This window comes from Otolemur garnettii, unplaced genomic scaffold (genome assembly GCF_000181295.1).
Source record: "Otolemur garnettii isolate 467f Iridium unplaced genomic scaffold, OtoGar3 scaffold00152, whole genome shotgun sequence".
Taxonomy (NCBI): Eukaryota; Metazoa; Chordata; class Mammalia; order Primates; family Galagidae; genus Otolemur; species Otolemur garnettii.
Genome location: NW_003852547.1, coordinates 2,937,100 through 2,954,590, shown reverse-complemented (window position 1 = coordinate 2,954,590; position 17,491 = coordinate 2,937,100). Strand labels below are relative to the sequence as shown.

At 53.8% G+C, this 17,491-nt stretch overlaps 3 protein-coding genes and 1 long non-coding RNA gene across 9 annotated transcripts in view; 3 read left to right on the top strand and 1 right to left on the bottom strand.

Moving 5' to 3' along the window:
* Window positions 1–1,587, top strand: part of RSPH6A (radial spoke head 6 homolog A) — a 19,020-nt gene extending 17,433 nt beyond the window's left edge. Inside the window, exon 6 of the mRNA XM_003799603.1 lies at window positions 1,350–1,587. Coding sequence (XP_003799651.1) covers window positions 1,350–1,587 — 238 coding nt within the window. The remainder of the gene's footprint in view (window positions 1–1,349) is intronic.
* Window positions 1,588–4,665: 3,078 nt separating this feature from the next.
* DMWD (DM1 locus, WD repeat containing) lies at window positions 4,666–11,682 on the top strand. 2 transcript variants are annotated; one of them, XM_003799525.3, is made up of 5 exons: window positions 4,666–5,148; window positions 6,352–6,534; window positions 8,604–9,875; window positions 10,733–10,807; window positions 11,143–11,682. In XM_003799525.3, the coding sequence occupies exons 1-5, from the start codon at window positions 4,708–4,710 to the stop codon at window positions 11,188–11,190; spliced, it is 2,019 nt and encodes a 672-aa protein (XP_003799573.1). In that variant the 5' UTR covers window positions 4,666–4,707; the 3' UTR covers window positions 11,191–11,682. The 2 variants fall into 2 exon arrangements, with proteins under 2 accessions (XP_003799573.1, XP_012666668.1); XM_012811214.2 differs by lacking the exon at window positions 10,733–10,807 and having other exon boundaries at window positions 11,143–11,645.
* A 634-nt stretch (window positions 11,683–12,316) lies between these two features.
* Window positions 12,317–17,491, top strand: part of DMPK (DM1 protein kinase) — a 12,393-nt gene continuing 7,218 nt past the window's right edge. For 2 of the 4 annotated variants that reach the window (XM_023518947.1, XM_023518946.1), the window contains exons 1-6: window positions 12,317–13,128; window positions 15,356–15,447; window positions 15,724–15,807; window positions 15,886–15,981; window positions 16,549–16,697; window positions 16,964–17,057. In XM_023518947.1, coding sequence (XP_023374715.1) covers window positions 12,969–13,128; window positions 15,356–15,447; window positions 15,724–15,807; window positions 15,886–15,981; window positions 16,549–16,697; window positions 16,964–17,057 — 675 coding nt within the window. In that variant the 5' untranslated portion in view covers window positions 12,317–12,968. The remainder of the gene's footprint in view (window positions 13,129–15,355; window positions 15,448–15,723; window positions 15,808–15,885; window positions 15,982–16,548; window positions 16,698–16,963; window positions 17,058–17,491) is intronic. The other 2 variants (XM_003799524.3, XM_003799523.3) reach the window with 1 other exon arrangement.
* Window positions 15,183–17,491, bottom strand: part of LOC111728348 — an 8,196-nt gene continuing 5,887 nt past the window's right edge. For both annotated transcript variants that reach the window (XR_002775669.1, XR_002775670.1), the window contains exon 3: window positions 15,183–16,001. This is a non-coding gene — a long non-coding RNA (uncharacterized LOC111728348). The remainder of the gene's footprint in view (window positions 16,002–17,491) is intronic.

The following is a 17,491-nucleotide window of genomic DNA, read 5'->3' as shown; positions in this document are numbered from 1 at the left end:
AGCCGGTTGAGCTATAGGCGCCGAGCCGAGATTCTGCATTTCTAACAAGCTCCTAGGTGTTGCCGAGGCTGCTGGTTCAAGAGCCACATGAATCTGGGCAAGTGGGGATTGGGAGGTTTCCAAGGATGCTGAGCTCTGAGGAAGGCCTTGAGGCAAATAATTCTCCAGAGGTGAGGAGGGAAGCAAGAATGTAAAAATAGGGTCTAAACAAAACTGCTCCTCCACAGCAAATTCTGCATACCTTGGCTCACTCTCTTTTTCCTGTCTCTGTCTCTCCCCATGCCTTAGTCCCCTCCTTTTCTTTCCATGTACCCAGTTTTCCTTCTCTAGTTAAAATTCTGCCAAGAGATTGAATTGCCTGGATTAGTACTTACCACTTACCTCCTCCCACCAGAATGCAGGCACCACTGCAGGGATTTTTATCTAATTTGTTTACTGCTGTGGCTCCCTTATCAGACAATTTTATTTATGTTCAACATAAATAAAATATGAGCCACATATGTAATTTTAAAATTTTTTAGTAGCAATAATAGTAGTAGTAATTTTCATGTTTAAAAAGTAAAACTGAGCCAAGCATGCTGGCTCATATTTATAATCCTAGCACAATTAGAGGCTGAAGTGGGAGGATTGCTTGAGGCAAAGAGTTTAAGACCAGACTAGGGAACATAGTGAGATCCCTTATCACAAAAAATAAAGAAATTACCTAAGTGTACTGGCATGCACTTGTAGTCCTAGTTACTAAGGAGGCTGAGGCAGGAGGATTGCTTAAGTCTGGGAGTTTGAGTTTGCTGTGCACTATGATGCCACAGCACTCTACCAAGGGCAACAAAGTGAGACTCTGTCTCCAAAAGAATAATTAAGTAAGTAAATCACAGGTGGATTGCCTGAGCTCACAAGTTCAAGACCAGCCTGAGCAAAAGCGAGACCCTATCTTTAAAAAACAGCTGGGCGCTGGTACGGGTGCCTGTAGTCCCAGCTGCTTGGGAGACTGAAGCAAGAGAGTTGCTTAAGCCCAAGAGTTTGAGGTTGCTGTGAGCTATGATGCCATGGTACTCTACTGAGAGTGATAAAGTGAGACCCTGTCTCAAAAAAAAAGATCAGTTCTTCAGTTGTATAAGTCACATTTTAAGTGCTGTTGGAAAGCTTAACTCTAGACATGACCTGGCACAAGGGAAGTGCTCAATAAATATTTGCTGAATGAACTAATGAACAAGAAACCCAGTGGCCACATTTCACCCTACCATCTACAACTTGACAGTCAGGCTATGTCTATGCTGGGTCCCACCCTTAAAGAAAGTCCACACTGGGCCTTTGAAGATGAATGTTACAGTATCTTGCTGCCCTTCCAGAAAGTTTGAGAACATCTACATCGGCTGGGGCCACAAGTACAGCCCTGACAACTTCAACCCAGACCTGCCAGCCCCCATTCAGCGTGAGTACCCCAGCGGCCCGGAGATCATGGAGATGAGCGACCCCACAGTGGAAGAGGAGAGGGCCCTCAAGGCTGCCCAGGAGCAGGCCCTGGCAGCAGCAGAGGAGGAAGAGGAGGACGAGGAGGACGATGAAGATGAGGACCAGGATGACTAAGGCCCACTTTATAGCCATTTTCCCCAGCAGGTAGATAGTAGTCTTTCTCTTTATACATAGTTAGTGTGGATTGCATTTTCATTGTTGGTTTGCTTCTTGTCCCTGCAGAGCTGAGGTAGAAGAGGAAGGCAACTGCTCCAAATAAAACTTCTCCATGGAAGTATGGCCAAGTCATTTATTCACTTGTTCACCATATTTGTTGACATGGTCTCCAATCCAGGATTGTTGGGCCCTGTTTGGGGCCAGATGTGCCTGGCAGAGTTTCTCCCACCTGTTTTCTTTCTTTTTCTTTTCTTTCTTTCTTTCTTTCTTTCTTTTTTTTTTTTTTTGAGACAGAGTCTAGCTCTGTCACCCTGTGTACAACAACCTCAAACTCTTGGGCTTAAGTGATCTTTTTGCTTTAGCCTCCCAAGTAGCTGGATCTACAGGCACCTGTCATAATGCCTGGCTAATTTTTAAATTATTATCATTTTTAGTAGAGACAGGGTCTTGCTTTTTCTCAGGCTGGTCTCCTGAGCTCAAGCAATCCACCTGGCTTGGCCTCCCCAAGTGCTAAGATTATAGGCATGAGTCACCATGCCTGGCCTGTTTAATTAATTAATTTTTTGAGACAGTCTCACTACGTCACCCTCGGTAGAGTGCTATGGTGTCATAGCTCACAGCAATCTCCAACTCTTGGGCTTAGGCGATCCTCTTGCTGGGACTACAGACTCCTACCACAATGCCCGGCTATTTTTTGCTGCATTTGTCATTGTTGTTTAGCTGGCCCAGGCTGGGTTCAAACCCACCAGCCTTGTTGTATGTGGCTGGCACCATAACCAATGTGCTACAAGCACCAAGCCTATTATTAATTTAGCCATCAAACAATTACTGAAGTACCTCCTATTAGCCCAACCCTGTTCTGAGAACACAGAGGTGCCTAAGCAGCCCCTGCCTTGTCTTCCTGGGACTCGTGCTGTACAGGAGACTAACTCTTCCCCAGTGACAACCCAGGTGGGGGAACTCCAAAGACTGACTGAGCTCCTGAGCCAACTCAAGAATGGAAAGAGGCTCAGTACCTGTAGCTCAAGCAGCTAGAGCGCCAGCCACATACACTGGAGGTGGTGGGTTGGAGCTCAGCCCAGGCCTGCCAAACAGCAATGACAACTACAGCCAAAAAATAGCCAGGCGTTGTGATGGGCGCCTATAGTCCCAGCTACTTGGGAGGCTGAGGCAGGAGAATCGCTCAAGTCCAAAGAGTTTGAGGTAGCTGTGAGCTGTGATGCCACAGCACTCTACCAAGGACGACATAGTGAGAATCTGTCTCAAAAAAAAAAAAAAGAAAGAAAAAAAAAATGGAAAGGACTGGGCAACATCCATAGCATACTGGGTAGGATGTGGGCCACATATGCTGAGGCTGGCCGGGTGGAACCCAGCCTTGGCCTGCTAAACAACAATGACAACAACAACAACAAAAAAAACAGCTGGGCATTATGGCAGGAGCCTGTAATCCAGCTACTTGGGAGGCTGAGGCAACAGAATCTCTTAAGCCCAAGAGTTTGAAGTTGCTGTGAGCTGTGACACCAAGGCACTCTATCCAGGGCAACAGCTTGAGACTTTGTCTCAAAAAAAAAAAAAAATGGAAAGGACATTCCAAGTATAAGGAACAGAGTGAGAAGACCTAAGGGCAAAAGAGAGTGTGATTTCTTGGGGTAGCCTCTCAAACCTCATTTTAGGTGGTGCATATTATGAGCGACTGTGGTGAGAGATGAGATTGAAAGGAGAGGTTGATCACTAAGGGTTTAATTTGGCCCTGAGAGCACTAGGGTGCCACAGATGGGTTTTGAGCAGGTGAGGGCCCTGATTATATTTGTGTTTTAGAAAGATCCCTCTAGATGCCAAGTGAAGGGAGGATATGATAGGAAGGATGAGAAAGTAGTCTGGGAGACCAGAGACAAGGCTGATGTGTGGTGGTAGGAAGATGTTCTTCAGTACAAGAGGAGGTTGAACTAGGGCTGTAGAGAGGAAGTGGGAAAGAGGAATTCTGGTGGTATAATGCAAAAGACTTGGGGGTTTGGGCAGGGGATGACATGAAAAGAAATGATACAAATCTGGGAAGACACTCTTGTCTGTGGCCTGGTTGACTGAGTGGATGGCAGGGCTAGTCCTAAGACCAGGACCCTGGAGAGAAGCAGGATTTGGAGTAAGATATCAAGTTCATTATAGAATTTGTTGAGTGTGAAATGCTTCTGGGGCATTCCAATGAGAAATCTGGGAGGCCACTGAATAAGTGAGTCTAGAGGGTTCTGGGACAGGGGCAAGGTGGCTTTAGCAGAAGTGTAGAGCCCTGGCCATCAGTGGGGCTGATGTTGGGGTCAGGGTAACACTTTGGATTACTAGCGGATCACTGGGACATTGGGAGAATTATGGGGATCAGTGAAATTTTGGAAGCAGAGATAGGTTTTGAAGAATGAGTGAAGTTGTTGAAGATAGTAACATCATGGAGATATGTATTGGATGTTGGTGGAAAACATGGAGGATTTGGGCGTTAGTGTTAATCAGTTATTGGTCACATGAAGTCTTTGGCGTTTTGTGGAAACATTGGGGTCAGCAGGGATTTGGGGGATCATTAAGGGTGGGGAGAAGTGGTTGCTGTGGTCAACTGGGAATTTTAAGATGTCGGTAGGAAAGATTGGGGGTCAGCAGAGTGTATGTTGGGAATCATAGGAGACACCAGGGTCACCTTGGGTCAGCTGTGACGTCATGGGAAGGCTAGAATATGGCTGAGGCCTTCTTTTGCGAGTCCCTCCGTTGCTAGGCAAACCGTTCCCAGGGCACGGTTGCTAGGGACTTGAAGCCCTAGTGGACACGCCCCTTTCCACTGAAATCCCCGCCCCCGAAGCCAACCACGAGTCGGTCCAGGATACGAAGGCCGCGCCCACTTTTTCGCCCCTCCCACAGCCCCAGAACCGTTACCCGAGAGACCGCAGGGGTTCGTCCGGCCTCCGATCCGGGGTGCCAATCGAGGAGGCGTCGCCTGGGCAACAACCCTACCTTTTCCGGTGCGAGTCCGTGGCTTCCGTCAGGGGGCCTGGCGGCGGGCGGCGGTCGGGCTGCGGCGGGGCCCCTGGGGCGCCCAATATGGCGGCGGGCGGCGCGGAGGGCGGCGCGGGCCCCGGCGCCGCCATGGGGGACTGCGCGGAGATCAAGTCGCAGTTCCGCACCCGCGAGGGCTTCTATAAGCTGCTCCCCGGCGACTGCGCTGCTCGCAGGTCGGGTCCGGTTTCTGTCCAGACCCCGGCGCCGCCTCAGCCGCCGCAGCCCCCTCCCGGCCCTGTCTCTGCCTCCGGCCCAGGCGCTACGGGCCCCGCCTCATCCCCGTTGCCCTCAGGCCCTGGACCCGGGCCCGCGCTTCCAGCAGTGCGCCTCAGCCTCGTGCGCCTCGGGGAGCCTGACAGCGCCGGGGCCGGGGAGCCGCCCGCCACGCCCGCGGGGCTGGGCGCAGGGGGAGACCGGGTCTGCTTCAACTTGGGCCGCGAGCTCTATTTCTACCCGGGCTGCTGTCGCCGCGGGAGCCAACGGGTGAGCGGCCGGCATCCTGGGGTTCTGGGTTCTGAGAGGGTGACGCTCCCCGAATTGATTTGGGGTTCTGAAATAGGCATCTTTGCTGTGATGGATATCTCTAGGGGGACAGGATTCTTGGAGGTAATGCAGGAAAGGCGATGGGAGGCTTCGGGTGCTGGGCATCCTGGAGGTGATGGGTGAATCTTCCTCCCTCCCCGTTATGCGTAGGTGGGATGGAGAGTGTTCTGGATGTGATGGGGCATCTGAAATGATGTGGTATCCCCAGGTTCTGCTGTGGCAAGCTTTCTGCAGGTGATGGGGAATCCTGAGCTGATGTAGGCTCTGAGGTGATAGAGAACCCAGAAGTATTGCGGTATGGAAGTATAGGAGGGGTCTTGAGACTTAGAGAGCCCAGACATAAAGGGAATTCTGGAAGCGGTGGAGGCCTTAGAGATAATAGGAATCCACGCTAAATGGGATCTCAGAAGAAAATAGAGGTCTGGAGATAATGAGAGTCCTGGAGGAAATGGAAATCCCCAAGTTGATGGGTGATCTGAAGGGGATGAGAGGCTGGGGTAAGAGAAATCTTCAGGTGTGATGAGTGCTCCTGAGGTGATGTATGTCCCAGGGGGGCATGTGATCCTCAGAGTGATGGAGATCCTAAGAGCTGAGAAGTGATCAATGTACCTAAAATGTGGGGCATCCTGAGGTCTGATGGGTCCCTGAACTGTGATAAGGGTCCTGAGGTTTAGGGACTCCAAAGTGAGGGGTATCCTGGGATGTTTTGAGCTTTACAGCCCTGGGGAATTTGGGTGACCCCAAGGTGTTGGGGTCTTGGGATATTTTGGTACTAAATCTCAAGGGAGTTGAGGTTATGGGATGGGACTGGAAAGGAATCAAGAAGCTCAGGGACTGTGAGGACCCCAAATCATGATGCTGTGGGCAAGGGTTACCCTGAAGCAGGGTTGAAGGTCCAACTCTGGGGAGGCACTAGGGTCTGTGGAGGGGTGAGGTCCTTACAGTCTTTTTCACCTGTTTTGTCTGTGCTGTGGATCCCTTTCCTGTCTGTGGTTGCCTCCTCTCTCCCCACCCACCCATCCACCTACCCACTTCCCACAGAGATTAACCCTGCTTCCTCTTAGTGGTTTTCCTCAACCTCAACACCCTCTTCCTTCCTCTCAGTAGTATACACCATTAACTTTTTTTCTCCCACTACTCAAGTCCATTGACCTCAACAAGCCAATTGACAAGCGGATCTACAAAGGCACTCAGCCCACCTGCCATGACTTCAACCAGTTCACTGCTGCCACAGAGACCATCTCTTTGCTGGTGGGCTTCTCAGCTGGTCAGGTGCAGTACCTGGATCTCATCAAGAAGGACACCAGCAAGCTATTCAATGAGGAGGTGATTGCTGCCCCCAGAGCCCAGAACTGCTAGCCCCAACCCCCAACACAATATTTGTCATTAGGCTGTAGCTGCCAGGGGAGCTACATAGGCCTGAGAGGGCAGGATGAGTGAGGGATGGGGAACGGGATAAGAGCAACTAATAATGACAGCTGGACTTGCTGTGTGAGCTCTGTGCTAAACACTACTGCTTGAGTTTTCATCAACCACTGGGTAAGGGGATGTGATGCCCATTTTGCAGATTAGAGAACTGAGGCTAGTAACTGATTAGGACTTACTTAATCCTCTTGCTTTTTAAATCTTGTGGGCTTTGGATTCAAATCCTTGCTGCACTATTTACTCATTGTGTGAGTGACTTTGGGATGGTGACTGTTCTCTAAGCCTCGATTTTCCTCCTCTGCAAATTGGGATTTTTATCCCTACCTCATAGGACTGCTGTTGTAAAATCATACATGGAGATTGCTTAGTCCTGGGCTAACTTGGCAATGAAGAAATGCCAGCAAATGACCTTATCTGCTTCTAGGTATTGCTTTTGTCCTCTATCTAGTTCTCTCTGATCCAGAAGAGGTGTTCCATAAATAGTCTCAGAATGAGTGAATAACTGAAGAAAGTGAGTAGACTGTGAATGGATTAAAAATTCATTAGCTTGTCCATTTATAAAATAGTGATTGAGCATCTATCCTATGCCAGGCACTGTTCCAGGTACTAGGGATATCACATCTCAGGGAACTGGACAGACAGAAGGCCCTGCCATTGTGGAGCTTTCATTCTAGTTGGGGATTCAGACAGTTATCATGTGTACTGTGTGCCAGCAGGTGTTAAGGCCCCTGGAGAAAAGTGCAGCAGGGAAAGGGGCTGAGGAGACTTGGTGAGTTCAACAGGATGGTCAGGAAAGGCCTTGCTTACCAAGGGGTGGTAATGAAATAAAGATCCTGAGGAGGTGGGAAAAGTTACTTGGGGAAGGACATTAGTATGAACAGAGGGGACAGGTAGTATGAACACCCTGAAGCAGGACAGCAAAAAGTCCGAGTGGCTAGAGCAGTGACTGGTGGAGAGAAGATAGTAGATGAGTTCCACAAAATAATGGAGGGCCTGGCCCATGAAGAGTCTAGAAGTCCATGGAAAAGACTTTGCCCTTTACTGTTAGATGGAAGCCTGTGGAGGAAGGAGCCTTTCTCAACCAGGGTGCACCTGACCCATAAAAGGCAGAAATGCTTCAAGTGATTATTTGCTCAATTTTCCAAAGAATGGGAGGCAAATTGGGTCCCAGGGGGAGAAGTTCATTCTTGATATGTAATGGCTGCCTTAGGGTGTTATGGCCACAATCTTTCTGGAACCCTGGGTGAGAAGCTGCACCATGTTCAGAGCAAGACAGTGCCAGGTGCTGGCTGACATGTACCAGCATCTCTCTGGCAACTGCAGAGTATAAAGAGACCCTGGGCAGGGTAGCCCTGAAGGCCAGTTCGGTAGCATTGCAGGCTTGATGGTACCTGAGACTGGGGTGGCTGGAGTAGGGTGGTAAAAAGAGGTCGGGTTCTGGATGTATTTTGAAGGTTGTGCCTGCAGGATATGTTGAAGGGTTGAATATTAGTTGTGAGGAAAATAGGGGCAGAGGTACCTAGGTTTTTGATACAAACACTTGACAGAATGAAGTTTTCATTCATTTGTTCAGAAAATACCTTTAAGGTGCCTCCTGTGTGCACTACTTTATAGGACAGTGAATAAACTTTTTGCCTTAAGCCTGACATGTAAAGATAGGAGAAGGGTTAGACAGATAGAGGACAGTTCTATGGCAAGCAGGACTGTTCTCTCACCAAAGATGGGACATCAAGGCTCCTTGGGACTCCCTGTGACCACCTTGCAGGCAGCTCTTGTTCACCTGTGCTCCCATGACCTGGTATCTGTCTCCTTCAGTCTGGAAGCTTCTTTCTGAGGAGGGCCTAGGCCTGGCTTGGCACCCACTGGTTATACAGGGCCATGTCCAAAGGCCTCTTGAGGGAGCTGAGTTGCAGAGGAGGCTGCCCAGGGTTTATTGCCTTCTCCCAACCCCAGCTTGTCTCCCTTGACAGCGGTTGATTGACAAGACCAAGGTGACATACCTGAAGTGGCTGCCTGAGTCGGAGAGCCTGTTCTTGGCGTCACATGCCAGTGGTCACCTGTACCTGTACAACGTCAGCCACCCCTGCGCCTCAGCCCCACCCCAGTACAGCCTGCTGAAGCAAGGCGAGGGCTTCTCCGTCTATGCTGCCAAGAGCAAGGCTCCCCGCAACCCACTGGCCAAGTGGGCAGTTGGTGAGGGGCCCCTCAATGAGTTTGCCTTCTCGCCTGATGGCCGGCACCTGGCCTGTGTCAGCCAGGATGGCTGCCTGCGTGTCTTCCATTTCGACTCCATGCTCCTGCGCGGGCTCATGAAGAGCTACTTTGGGGGTCTTCTCTGTGTGTGCTGGAGCCCTGATGGCCGCTATGTGGTAACAGGTGGTGAAGATGACCTGGTTACTGTGTGGTCCTTCACTGAGGGCCGTGTGGTGGCCCGGGGCCATGGCCACAAGTCTTGGGTTAACGCCGTGGCCTTTGACCCCTACACAACGCGAGCAGAGGAGGCAGCGCCAACAGCCAATGGTGATGGGGAGCGCAGTGGAGAGGAAGAAGATGAGCCGGAGGCTGTGGGCACTGGCTCATGTGGGGGCGTCCCGCTCTCCCCACTGCCCAAGACTGGCTCCATCACCTACCGCTTTGGCTCAGCAGGTCAGGACACGCAGTTCTGCCTGTGGGACCTCACTGAAGACGTGCTGCACCCACACCCACCCCTTGCCCGCACTCGCACCCTCCCTGGCACGCCTGGCACCACGCCGCCAGCTGCCAGCAGCTCGAGGGGTGGCGAGCCTGGCCCGGGCCCCCTGCCCCGATCACTGTCCCGCTCTAACAGCCTCCCACACCCTGCAGGCGGTGGCAAGGCCGGTGGCCCTGGTGGGGCTGCAGAGCCAGGTATACCATTCAGCATCGGCCGCTTTGCCACGCTCACACTGCAGGAACGCCGGGACCGGGGGGCTGAAAAGGAGCACAAGCGCTACCACAGCCTGGGCAACATCAGTCGGGGTGGCAGTGGGGGTGGTGGCAGCGGGGACAAGCCCAGCGGCCCTGCCCCCCGCAGTCGCCTGGACCCCACTAAAGTGCTGGGCACTGCCCTGTGCCCACGCATCCACGAGGTGCCACTGCTAGAGCCTCTTGTGTGCAAGAAGATTGCCCAGGAGCGACTGACCGTTCTCCTGTTTCTGGAGGACTGCATCATCACTGCCTGCCAGGAGGGGCTTATCTGCACCTGGGCCAGGCCGGGCAAGGCGGTGAGTTGCCCCACATTGGCTTGCCAGGGGGCCTGACAGAACCCTTGGTAGGAGGAGGCAAGGTGTTGGTTTTTGTCACTATCATAGCCTCTGGCCTGTTAGGTAGGGGCGACCTGTGGAAATCTTAGCGTCCTAGAATGAGACTTATCAGATCTTAGAGTAATGGGTGGCAGTGAGTAGAGAGAGGGACAGGTGTAAGGGATAACTGCCAATGGTGGTGCCCAAGGCCTTCGATCTGAGGGGCAGGCAGCAGGCTCAGCAAACCAAGTCTTAGCACTTGTGACTTGAAGCAGAATCTATCAAATGGAAAATCTCTTTTTCTTAAATGGTAAAACTTTTTTGAGTACTTCAGGCCAAAGCCCTAGTGGCAACTCTAGCTTGAGCCTATGGGCTTGGCTTCTAGCCCGGGTCTGAGTGGGCCCTTTAGGGTCCAAGCCATGGGTTGGCTGAGGTCTAGGTTCCCTCCCACTCTCTTTGTGACCCAGAGCAAGTCACCATCCCTCTCTGATCTCCCATTCATCACCCCTTAGAACAGAGCCTTTAAGATGGGCAGTGGGTAGATGTGCCTGCCTTCTGGGGTGGCTGTGAGGTTCAGAAGTCACAGTAGGCAAAGTACAGGCCTGGCACCTTCTAAGTTTGAAGCTTGTCTCAATTGTCTCAGTCCTTTTGGGGTGGGCTCTGGTACCCAGGATGTCATATGTGAGGGCTGCAGTTTTGTTCCTGGGATCCTCAATTTTGGAATCTTAGTGGTCTGAATCCCTAGAACTCAAGAGCACAGTGTCAGAGCCTCAGCAGCAAAGGTGTTGGGATTTGGGGAATCTTGGTGAGTCCTGAAAGAGACCCCTCTATCTCCCTAGTTCACAGACGAGGAGACCGAGACCCAGACAGGGGAAGGAAGTTGGCCCAGGTCACCCAGCAAGTCAGTGGTAGAGGTAGGACTGCCCTTGAGTTCTTCCTCAGCATCTCAGGATCCCCCTCCCTTGGAGGTCAGAAGGGGACCCCAGTTTCTCCAATTCCATCCCCTCATCTGCCCAGAGTCTGCCGAGGACTTTGTTGTATAAACGTGCCAATTGCCAAGACAGAAAAGCCAGCTGAGATGCAAGTTCCCCAGCCTAGAGCAGCAGCCTCTGGGGAGTCTGGGGTGGACTGAGGGGTAAGGCCAGGGTGGCAGCAGCCTTGGGGACTTGGGTGGCTCCCTCCCCATGGCACTGGCAGAAGCCCCAGCTGGTCTCTAACCCATCCTGTCTCTCCCTCTCATCTTCCCCAGGGCATCTCCTCCCAACCAGGCAACTCCCCGAGTGGCACAGTGGTGTGAAGGCCTGGATGACGGGGTCCCCCACCCCATGCCCCCAGCCTCCTAGCCATAACCTCCCCACCGACCTCATGGATCAGCATATTAACAAGACTAACCATGACTGATGGACTGCTTCGGTCCCCCACCCTGCACAAATTTTGGGGGGTCCCCCAGACTTGCCCATATATTGGGGGGATGTGGTGGCCCTTGTGGCCTCAGCCTTGTCCCCCCCCCACTGCCAAGTATAATGACCCCTTCCTCTGAAACATCAGTGTTACCCTCATCTCTGTCCCCAGCATGTGACTGGTCACTCCTGAAGGGGAAACTCTCCACCCACAAGAGCCCTAGCTCTGGTGTGTGCCCTCAGTTGAGAGGGTGGGGCAGGGGGTGGCTCACCCCATGCCTGTCTCCCATCCCACTCTCCCTTGCTGTTGTTTGTGCTTTTGAAGATTGTTAAGTTATGGATGCCCCTCAGGGCCCTCCCTGTCCCCAGGACATCTTATTTATACTAAACTTCCCTGTTTTCACAGCACTCTGTTCTCTTTGGAGGTGGCATAGAGGTCATGTGTGTGCTTTGCTGTTGTCCTAGAATCAGTCCACTTTAACCAAAGGAAGAGGGCAGGCCTGCCTTCCCCAGCTGGCCCTCCTGCCCCCTTTTAATAGCAAGAAAAGTGGAGCCAGGGAAGGGGGAGAACGGAAGAGGTGGGCAGCAGGCCCTTAGGAAGAAGAGGAGCATCTCAGAGGGCAGCCAGGCCCCCCCTTCAGAGTCCTTAGGGGTGTATTTCAAAGTGTCAAAAACTCTTCAAATCCACTACTCCAGGGGCCTAACCTGGAGCAGGGGGGTGCCACCTAGTGCCTCAGGCCTGCTCCAGTCAAGGGTCAGGGACCTAAAGGGAGTGGAGGCCATGATTCCCACCTGGGAGAACCGTTCACTCTGGAAAGAAAAGCTAAAATCCTTCCTGGTAGGCTCTTAGGAGCCATGGGGAGTGGTGTCTTCCTGCTCCACCCTCCACTCCCATCCCCCTGAAATGTTTCTGTTTCTAATCCCAGCCTGAGCAGGAATGTGGCTGCCGGGCCAGAGGCCAAGGAGCTATTTTGGGGTCTCTTTGGCCTACTGAGGGCCTGCCCCACACTTGCCTCCCCCAGGCTTTGGGCAGCAGGTCACCCCTGGTTCTGGCTCCTATGGGTGTCCCCTCCTGATCTTCTCCTCACCCTCCCTTCCCAACCTCCTGCCAAAAAGAGTCTGTGTAAAACAGGGCCTGAGGGCTAAATTTAACTGTCCCAAAGTCGGAATCCATCGCTGAGTCACTGAGAAATTGCCCTGCCTTCTGCCCCCCTTCCAGTTTTCAGCCCCTTTCCCCCCGCCCCCAGCTCTAGGGCTTAGTGCAAACAAGGGGGGTGGGGTATGGACTGCATCATCCTGATCCATTGGGCCATCCAGGCAATGGGGGCAGCTTGTCTTGGAATCTCACACCTGTGGCGTTCTTCAATGCCTTGCCATTTTATGGGGGGGGGGGGACAGCTTGAGGAATGAGATTCTCTAACACCCAGTCTAGCCCTGGAAAGAGGTGGGGGCCGGCTTATGAGGGGTTAAGGCTGGGAGGCGGGAGGGAGGCTGGACCAAGGGGTGGGGAGAGAGGAGGAGGTCTCCACTGCAGAGAGAAGTGGCCAGAGAGGCCCACGGGACAGGCAGACATGCAGCCAGGGTTCTGGGGCTTGGGCAGGGGCTGCCAGGCCCTGTGACGGGAGGACTCCCAGCCCCTGGCCCGGGGAGAGGGCCATGGTGCTGCCTGGCCGACATGTCAGCCGAGGTGCGGCTGAGGCAGCTTCAGCAACTGGTGCTGGACCCCAGCTTCCTGGGACTGGAGCCCCTACTCGACCTTCTCCTGGGCGTCCACCAGGAGCTGGGTGCCTCCGACTTTGCCCAGGACAAGTATGTGGCCGACTTCTTGCAGTGGGGTAAGTGGCTGCCTGTAGGGCTCCCCCTGCCTGGGTCGGGAGGCAGAGGCAGGAGGTGGGTCTGGGTGCAGGGTCTGGCCATTGTGGGGCAGGAGGGATGTGGGGAGGTCCTCCCATTCTGGGGCCCACAGCTTGGACTTGGGTCCTGGAGCAACATGCGCCTACCCTGTGCCATCCTGGGGGCAGAAGAAGGTCAGCAGAGGCCAGAACAGCCATGACTTGGAACCACAGCTTAGGAGTTAATAGGCTAGGCTGGATACCATCTCACATGGCTTCCTGCACTTCCTCCCTCAGTCTAGGCCTAGGGACATGCCAGGAACTCCGTCTCTTAGCCCTCCTCCCCCATATGGGCCCTGTAGTCCTCTACTACACAGAGCAGGCCCGGAGGGACAGCATGGAGCAACTGCCAGGGGTGCGGTCAATGGGCAGGTGTTTGGCGCCAGCCTCTTCAGCTGCCCAACAGGTGCCCAGACACTGGGAGGGCTCAGTGACTCACACATGCCCTGAGGGACAACCAGCTCTAGACAGACACTGCCACTGGCACCCTCTTTCTGCACCCTGGATTGAGGAACAACTTTGGGTTCCTCTGGGTGTGCCTCTTTTCTCAGTAGGTCCTATGTCTCGTTCCCAAGGTCTTGGGCCCTACTATCCGGCATGGGTCAGCCTGCCATTCCCCTCTGGTTCCCTATGTCTTTTAGTTCTCTTGGTTCAGGACCTCCAACCTTCTAGCTGTCGCACAAAGTTCCTTCCTACCAGGTCTTTCCAGGCCCCTGGGACAGGTCCAGAGGGAAGGTGCTTCAACTTCAGCTTCCTGCTTTGTCTACTCTCCATGCATCCTCAGCCCAGGACTCAGGCTCACATTCCTGTCACCCCTAACGCCCTGCCACTCTGGCCTCCCACATGCCTGGCCCTCAATGGTTTGCTCTTGGTTTTTTGCCTGTGTGTCACCGCCTGTCCACCTTCTGCTGCTCTTTCTCATCTTGCAAGTGTCCATGTCTTCTGACCCAGGCCCTGCTCCTCTCCCTCCCTCCATTACACAGATGGGAAGGTGGAGGCCAAGGGCCAGGCCACCTTTCCCCATTGTCCTCAGCCTTCATCCCAGCCACCCTGGTGCACAGATGAAGTTGGGCTGGTAGGGTAAATTGAGGCCTGGGGTTGGGGTAGGGGTCTGGCTGTCTTGTGAGGAGCACTCCTTTTGTGGCTTGAGCTGCATCCTGTGCCCCTCCCCTGCCAGGCCTCTGGGGCGGGGGAGGGGGCCTGGGTTCCCGCTGCCTTAAAAGGGCTCAATATCTTGGCGTTCTCCTCCCTCCCCCGTCCTTAGTCCGGGCTGGTTCTTCTCTGCCGGCCTACTCTCCCTGAACCCCCCCCCACTGAACCCCCCCAGAATGCCAGGGCCTCTCTCCTTTGTAAATCCCTCTGTCTCTTCTCCTCTTTCCTGCTCACACTCATCCCTCTCTCCATTCTGCTTCTAATTCTTTCACCCACTGGGAGCTCAGGCCTCCCTCTCTCCACAGTGCGTTAGTCTCTGGCCTCTACACTGGCCTGTCCCCTTTCCAAACTGCCCTGTTTAATGCTGTAGGACCTTAACCTCTCTGATCGCCATCTGTAAATAAGAGGTAGTAGCACTAAAGTCCTCCCGGACTTGTTGGGAGAATTTGAATCCAGGATGCGTGTCCACGCTGGCTTTGTCTCCTCCCATTCCTTCTCCCAGCCCCAAATCTAGGATTTCCCAAAGTGTGGTCCAAGAACCCTTGCATCTGAATCTGGAGGTACTGGTTACAACTGCATGTTCTAGGGTATAACCCCGGACATAGTAAATGAGAACCTCAGGGTGGGGCCTGGGCCAGGCACCTCCACCATCACCCGGACTTGGGATAGAGGACCTGAAGCCCAGGGAGGTCTAAGAACAGTCTTATTTCCTTCTCCCTGTTCTTCAGCATCACCCCTTCTGCAGAAATTTGTTAGCTCACCCCCTCCATCCCGCTTGCCACTGGAGCCACCTGGCTGAATGCCCTGTCCCGAAAAGGGGTTCCCAGGCACCTTACCTATGGGAGGACACTTTTGGGTCCCTCAGACCTCACAGTGTTTATTTGGGGATGTCCGTGGGAAGACAGTCCTAAAGTGAAACAAAGGTGGAGAGAGGGGAGACTGAGGGACAGAGGATGGGACTTTCCCCCGGGTCTTTAGTGGGTCCCAGCGACCCTGGGTTCTGCTCCCCCCACCCCAGCGGAGCCTGTCGTGGGGAAGCTTAAGGAGGTCCGACTGCAGAGGGATGACTTCGAGATTCTGAAAGTGATAGGACGTGGAGCATTCAGCGAGGTGAGCCTCGCGTAGCAGTGGGAACGCTGCCGGGCGTAAGTGGGTACTTATTGGTGGTGGGCGGGACATAGAGGTTCAGGGCGGAGCCTCAGAAATTGATGAATGACCGAACCTTAGAACCTAAGAGCTGGGTTGGGGGCGGGGCTCGGGACCAGTGGGCGGGTGCTGTCTCGGAGGGTGGTGCCACGGCTGGCTGGAACTTGGGATGGAGTCCGGTTTGGAACCCTTCTCTTTTCCTGGTCACCTCAGCCCCTCTCATCTTGTTTCGGCCTTCAGGTAGCAGTGGTGAAGATGAAGCAGACAGGCCAAGTGTACGCCATGAAGATCATGAACAAGTGGGACATGCTGAAGAGAGGCGAGGTAGGGATGGGGCTGGTGGTGGGAGGTCCTGGAAGGTCTGCCCCTTTCACCTGCTGCAGCTCCTAGGGTACCCCGCAGGTGTCATGCTTCCGTGAAGAGAGGGATGTGTTGGTGAATGGCGACCGGCGCTGGATCACACAGCTGCACTTCGCCTTCCAGGATGAGAACTACCTGGTGAGCTCCAGGCCATGTAGCTGGGAACAGAAACAGATGCCCACGCTGTCAATTAGCCACTGGAGAGGAGAGGAAGCTCTAGGACTGGGGGAGCTGTCCCAAAATGCCTGGGAGCAGTCCATGTGTGCTAGGAATTTGTCTCAGGTAGAAGAGAGGCCACTTTACCTGGGAAGGGAGATAATGTCCCTTACAGCTCTTTTCCTGCGCTGTGTCTGGGGGACTGTAGTATAAGATGCCTGTTGCGGGAGTCCCTTGGGTAGCTCTCCAGGAGTTCTGTCTTGGGCACTGACCGGGCAGGGAGTTTCCTGAGATCTATACTCGCCAGTTGCAAGGTCCCTGGGTACTCTTCCCCTGAATATCTCAGAGGAGGTGAATCTGTCCTGTGATATCCTGAGAGAGGTTGGGGGGGGCAGAGTTCGTGGCAGTGGGTGGGTTAGTCTCCGATTTGGCCTGGGGTATCTCTGGGGTTCTCTCAGGGCTGGGGCCGCGAGGTCTTCGCCCAAGGATAGGGTGCCTTTGGGAGTCTTTGTCTCAGGACTACCGACCACTCATGGCACGCCCCTGCAGTACCTGGTCATGGAGTACTACGTGGGTGGGGACCTGCTAACACTGCTGAGCAAGTTTGGGGAGCGGATCCCAGCGGAAATGGCGCGCTTCTACCTGGCTGAGGCGGTCATGGCCATAGACTCCGTGCACCGACTGGGCTATGTGCACAGGTGGGCGGGGCTGAGCCTGAGAGATGGGGCCAGGAGGGGGATAGCAAAGCTTGTCTCCCGGTATTTGGAGCTCAGAGGGAGCAAGCCGTAGCAAGGGACCTCGCTGGTTGGGGCCTACTGAGGACGGGGCTTGGGGAGTGAGGCCCAGAACCATAGAAACCTCAGAAAGCAAAACCTGGGGAGGTAGAGCTCCATGGAGGCATTAGAGCCTTGCAGGATGAAAGGAAGGAGGCTCACTTAATCCTTCATTCCTTCCCTGAGCACAGGGACATCAAACCAGACAACATCTTGTTGGACCGCTGTGGCCACATTCGATTGGCTGACTTCGGCTCCTGCCTCAAGCTGCGGGCAGATGGAACGGTGAGTGGGTGCGACCACCACTATAGGAGCAACTCAGAGTACCCATGAGGGGGCAGGGAAGTGCAGTGTGGGAGCAAGGCTGGGGCACATGGGCAGTGCTAGGACAGGAGTGGAACCAGATATGGAGTGGAAAGGAGGTGAGTATGGATGGTGTGGAGCAGCTTTAGACCAGGCAGAGGGAGGGCATCAGCATTTGGAACATAATTGAAAAGGGCCTGAGCTGGTTCAGCACCTGTGGCTCAAGTGGCTAAGGCGCCAGCCACATACACTTAAGGTGGCGGGTTCAAATCCAGCCCGGGCCTGCCAAACAACAATAATGGCTGCAACCAAAAAATAGCTGGGTGTTGTGGCAGGCACCTGTGGTCCCAGCTACTTGGGAGACTGAGGCAGGAGACTCGCTTGAGCCCAGGAGTTGGAGGTTGCTATGAGCTGTG